Source organism: Gavialis gangeticus, unplaced genomic scaffold, assembly GCF_001723915.1.
Source record: "Gavialis gangeticus isolate Ggan-Ray unplaced genomic scaffold, GavGan_comp1, whole genome shotgun sequence".
In the NCBI taxonomy this organism is placed as follows: domain Eukaryota; kingdom Metazoa; phylum Chordata; order Crocodylia; family Gavialidae; genus Gavialis; species Gavialis gangeticus.
Window position 1 is genome coordinate 60,316,620 of NW_017729032.1, and position 5,765 is coordinate 60,322,384.

Genomic DNA, 5,765 nt, shown 5'->3' on the forward strand with positions numbered 1-5,765 from the left:
TTTTTTTTTTTTTTAGAGAGCAAATTATAAAACAGTCCACAGAACTGGTCTGCAGAGCCTACAATGAATTATATGCAGCTGTGATGAATCCAACAAATGAATACAAGGAACCAGAAACCATACTACAGAGATCTCCTCATCAAGTTCAGGCGCTTCTCTCATAAGTTGCTTTTCCAAAGAAGTCCACGTTCTATCAATATTCATTGTCTCTTATTTTTGTGCGTTTTGAATTTGGAGTGTTAAGTGACAAGAAGGTGGTGATACAATTGGTTTAAGACATTTAGCGAGAGCCTGGCCATTCCCTTACACTGTCTGTGTTGAGTGCTTTCCAGAACCAAAAAAGAAGATTTAAAATTATTTTGATGGATGCAAATGGAAAGAACTGTTCATGACAGCATGCGGCCATTTTTGGTCAGTAATAAAAATATTCATTTGCTTCTGCTGTCCTTATTCCTTTCAGTAGGATGTTAAATTTGTCTGTTTAATGATCAAGCCATTTTCCCCCTACTTTTTTGCATGCATTATTACTCTATTTTATACTGTATCCTACATTCAGAAAGCATACTAATGCTGCAGTTTTAGTAATCTGATGAACTTCTGAATGTATACAAGTAAATCAGTTTTATATCCTAAAAATGTCAAAATATTTGACATTATGGAGTGTATAGTCTGTGATTATCCAAAGTATGGACTAGGTGTAGAATTATATAGAACCTGGATACATTCCTATAACTTTTTCATGATCCCACAATGCCTACTGACGATATATATTTTAGTGGTCATGTAAACATTTTTTCTTGATTGGATGCTAAGGGGAAGGAACATTTTTATTTTATTTTTAAATGATTAAGTATGTATATTTTCCTTTAAATAAAAATAATTATACAAAGAGAAAAATAGTTTCAAACCTTGCTTAAAAACCATTATTGTAGCCTAGGCAGAGATCATAACTTTAGGTACCAGGATGACTGAAGAGCCACTTTGATGGTGGTCACCATCATATGTTTCCTTCTCATGTAATTAGTGTTATTCTGGATATAGCCTTAGTAAAGAGCTCCTGGGGGAACATACTGATAACATTTTACATGTAAATATGTTGCAGGTGAGCACTGTTCTGCATAACGTTCTATTTTAAATGATTTTTTTTCTTAACACTGCTTTACTGAAGAGGGATTTAATTCTTTACTGTAGGAATCCTTACTTTACCTCTCTGTGGATCACTCTTAATAGGTCTGCAACTTTAAGGTAATGTATAACTAAGAGATGCCCATTAGTGTATAGTCTTTTCTCAGTTTTTTTTTTAAGTCAGCCTGCTCTTGTAGCAATGCATTTACTCAGTTAATAACATGTCAAGAGATTTTAGTGGTTTATATGTCTGCAGTGGTTCTTTTAATTATAATGTGGCTCAGTTTTATTCTCCTCTGCACTGCCAACAGCTCAGACTGCTTCTTGAAGTAGCTCCCAGAAAGATTATGCAGGAGTGTCTGAGGTCATCCTTGTGCTACCTGGCTTTTGAGTGGAGTGAGAAAGAGGGCAGCCCCTGCTTTTCTCCTGTTTCTGCTGTTTTTTGAAGACCAGCCAGGCAGTGTGACCTACTTATATGTAGAACCTTTACATTTGTAACCTACTTTTCCCAAAATAGCTTTTTGCCTCATATTTATGGTTATGGGGATATAGTCTAGCTTCATTTTTAAGATTCTTAAAGCAAAACTCTGTGGAAAGTATTATTATGTAATTATAGTCTGTTGCAGTGCACAGGTATTTTGTACTTCCAGAGTTCCTATATCATAAGGAATTTACTCAATTTCTACTGGCCTAGTAAGGGACAGTGAAAAAATTGCCATACGTTTAAGGCAACATGTGCTTAAGGCAACATGTATTTCCTCCAAGAAAGCCTTTTTGGCAAATCAGATCTGACTATAAGAAGTTGTTGTACTGCAGAAAAAGAAGGCACAATTGAAAACTACTATTTTCCTTGAAAGATGTTAAGTCAGATGCCTTTTTTTCCCATTCAGGTTTTTGTATAGGTGACATATCGTGGAGTTTGTCTCATATTAGCATGGTTTTGTGTAAGGGTAGGCAAAGCAGTTATTCATATTGAATTTGTACAGTATATTTAATTTGGGGATGGCTACTCAGTTTTATAAGTTTAGAAGTTTTATTAATTTAAATTTTTAATATTTTATAGGTTTTATAGTTAAAATATATTCCACATTGATACAAGCTGAGCAACAGATACCTCTCTAATCCAATGTATATGCATAAAAACTAAAAACAGAGAACTGCAGCAACTCGGCATAATAATGCCTAGAAAAGCTAAATGACCTATGAAAAGACCTGTACAATAGTACATGAACTAGCTACGGTGCTAATATTACATGAAACCAATATGTCACTTTTTCTTTTTTGCTGTGTAATATATTTTACTGGCATAAAATTTGAGGATTTGAAGATGTAAGTGTCCTCAAGCTCTTACAATAAATGTCTGTGATTACAATACATGCGAGTGTTCTGAGTTCAGGAGTATAAAATGGAATAATTCAAAAGAAGAGTACAGATTTGAATTCCTCTCATATGAGGCCTTAAAAGATTTCATAAGGCTAGCCCAGCTGCAACTTAAGAACGTCTTAACCGATAAAACACTCCTAAGAAAAACAGTTCTGCAACACTTCTCATTATCAGGTGAAACAACTCTAAAACACTATTGTTAATATAGTTAACCTTTCGCATATATATTGTGCTAACATAAATATCGAGTGTTTTAGAGTTGTTTGTGACTAAAATTATTTATTCATTATATAGAGGTGTCAAAGTTTGGAAATTGCATTAACAAATTATGATTTTTAAGTTATGAATTAGTGTTTATGACACAAAACGTGTATAAGTTGAACAATTTCTTGTATTTGAGAGCTTTGGAAAAAGTAGATGAAGGTTTTCTCCAATCATGGAAATTGACTATGCACTCCGGTAATCAATAGTTTGCCTAAGGATCTGTGAGAACTTACTTATGTTACATGAGACCATACTGAGACTTATCCATGATTTGCCTGAGCTAGTGATTTCAGGTTTTCCTGTTGTTAGTAATGTAGAAGTTATAAAAAGTTGTTACTTTAAAAAAGCTTAAAATTTATAAATATTTTTGTTCTCTAATAGAAGTAAATGGCAACGGATAATAAATGAGAAAAGTCAGTAAAAATGTTAAGTAACTGATTGGTGCTCCCCTCTCCACCTCCCCTCTACCCTGCTTGCCTTTTCTCTTATGAATTTGAAAAAGGGACAAAAAGACTAGACAGTATTTTTGTGGCAATTTTTCATGTTCTTAAAATAAAAAATACCAAATACCATATGATTCTTCTGTAACATACACTGTAAATGAACGCAGTGCCTTATTCACGGATTTCACCATGCATGGGGTATATGAGAACGTATCCACCGCAAATGGCAAGAGTCACCTGTACATGATTTAAAATTTTACAAACAACATCAAGTTGGCTGGAGTTTCAGATACTCTGGAGGATAGGACTAGGACCCAGAATGACCTGGATAGCCTGGAGAAATGGTCTATAATCAAATGAGATTGAACAAGGATAAGTGTAAAATCCTGCAGTTGAGATGGAATAATTGCATGTACAAATAGACTGGGAAATGATTGGCTAGGCTGAAGTACTGTAGAGAAGGACCTCATGGTTATAGTGGAACCTAAGCTGAATATGAGCCAGCACCCTCTTCTTGTTTCAAAAAAAGGACAACAGCATATACTGGGTTGTATTAACAGGAATATCACTTGGAAATGAAGGGAAGTAATTTTTCTGTTCTATTTGGTACTGAGGAGGCCTCACCTGGGCTAGGGATAGAAGTTATACATTAACTAGTTTAAGTAATCAGAAACTGGTTTAAACCTGTAACAGAACAGAAGTTTAGTGCACATAAACCGGTTTCAAAATGGCTGAAACTGGTTTAAGATAAACCTGGTTGAATGTAATATCAGAATTAACTGATTTGGGTCAAACATGTTATGAAACATCTGTCCCAGACTCCTTCCTGGATCCAGTTAAATCACAGTCCCCAAGCATCTCAACATGCTTTCTAGCCTTGGGTTGGGCTGTGCTGCCTGCTCCAGCAGAGGGGTTGTGGGGGAGAGCAGGGACTGCCCCCCCACCCCTGGCAACCCCCAGCTGGAGTCTGGGGCCAAGGAGGGGGGTTAAACACCACTTCCCATAGTTAAAGCCCCCTTCCCCTGAGTACAAAGCTGCTCTGCCCTACTAAACTTACTGGAAGTTACTTCTGGCTGCAACTGTGGACTATAAATCCCAGAGGCACCTGGAAGCAAGAAAAGGAAAAGAAGAGCAACCCTGCAGAGTCACGCTGTGATTTGGGACTGCAAATTCCAGAAACCTCAGCAGCAGCAGGAAATAGGAAGCGAACACACAGCCTATGCTGGCTATTTGCCACTGAGGCATGCTCTAGTGCCTCCCGGCTTCTGGCCTGAGCCACTGCAGGCACTTGGCTGTATTTTCTGAATCAAAAGTTAATGTATGTCCAGTTGTTTCTCAGTTTAATCTCTGTGTCTTAGACTAACCTGCAAAGACTGAATCAATTCAGCCTTGCGCTTTTTGACTGTCTGTACTTAGCCCTGGAGCACTGTGCTCAGTTCTGGGCCCCACACTTCAAGAAGGATATGGACAATTTGGAAAGTCCACTGCAAGCAAAAAAAATTATTAGGGACCTGGGAGGCAAGACTTATGAGGAAAGGCTGAAAGAATGAACTAGGATTATTTACTCTGAAGAGGAGACTTAAGGGAATTGGGTAAGTCTTCAGATACCTCAAGGATAATTGCAGAGAGGATGGAGATGGATTTTTCTCTGCCACTGTAGGGGACAAAATTAGGAGCAAGGGCCTCAAGCTTCAGCTGGGAAAATTTAGGTTGTAGATTAGGAGGAACTGTCTGCCTATGAGGATGGTAAAGCATTGGAATAGGCTACCTAGAGAAGTTGCGAAATCTCCATCCTTGGAAGTTTTCAAGAGCAGGTTGAATGGACACTTGACTAGGATGGTTTAATCAGGGATGATCCTACCTTTAATCAAGGATGAGCAGAGGGCTGGACTAGATGACCTCATGAGTTCCCTTCCAGCCCTGCTTTCCCATGATCCTATGATCTTAACAAAGGGCTCAGTCCTACTGGCACCTTTGATGCAGTTTTAATTGTGAGCAATACCACAAGTATTGTAACCAATGGGGAAACAATACAACTCATTTATTGTTGGTAGAATCTGTGGTAACATTTATTACAGCTGTTCTTAGTCTGGTGGGGCTGAAGTTATTCACCTACTAGTGGTTCTACTACGTGTAGGTCTAATCCTGCATACATTGTTTTCCTTTTCCTCATAAATTATATATATTTATGTACACACTGCTGTGAAAAATGCAATGCCCAAGTGGCTTTCATAATCATATTTAATAGTAACAGGAGCCATGTTTATGCTTCTTGTACAGTTAAACATGTGCTATTAGATGTTATGAATAGGTAATTTTACATATTGCTGCTTGTAGGCTATAATTGTGTAGTTCCTCCTGTCATGCTGAAATTACAGTGTGTATTGTATATGTGTCTTTTATCCTTTGTAGCAGCCTTTAGCCATAGAAATTTAGGGATAATTTTTCATAGTCCTTATGCACTTGTTATAGGCTTATGATCTGGAATACTGTACCCTGATACATAATGCGAGAATTACATTTCAAATTTCTGCAATGCAGGGCTTTAAA

At 37.2% G+C, this 5,765-nt stretch overlaps 1 protein-coding gene across 1 annotated transcript in view; it reads left to right on the forward strand.

Annotated features, from left to right (window-relative positions):
• Window positions 1-788, forward strand: part of COG6 (component of oligomeric golgi complex 6) — a gene marked incomplete at its 5' end in the record, with an annotated part of 105,574 nt that extends 104,786 nt beyond the window's left edge. Inside the window, one exon of the mRNA XM_019523803.1 lies at window positions 17-788. Within this exon, the coding sequence (XP_019379348.1) occupies window positions 17-164 (148 nt within the window). The remainder of the gene's footprint in view (window positions 1-16) is intronic.
• Window positions 789-5,765: the final 4,977 nt, after the last annotated feature.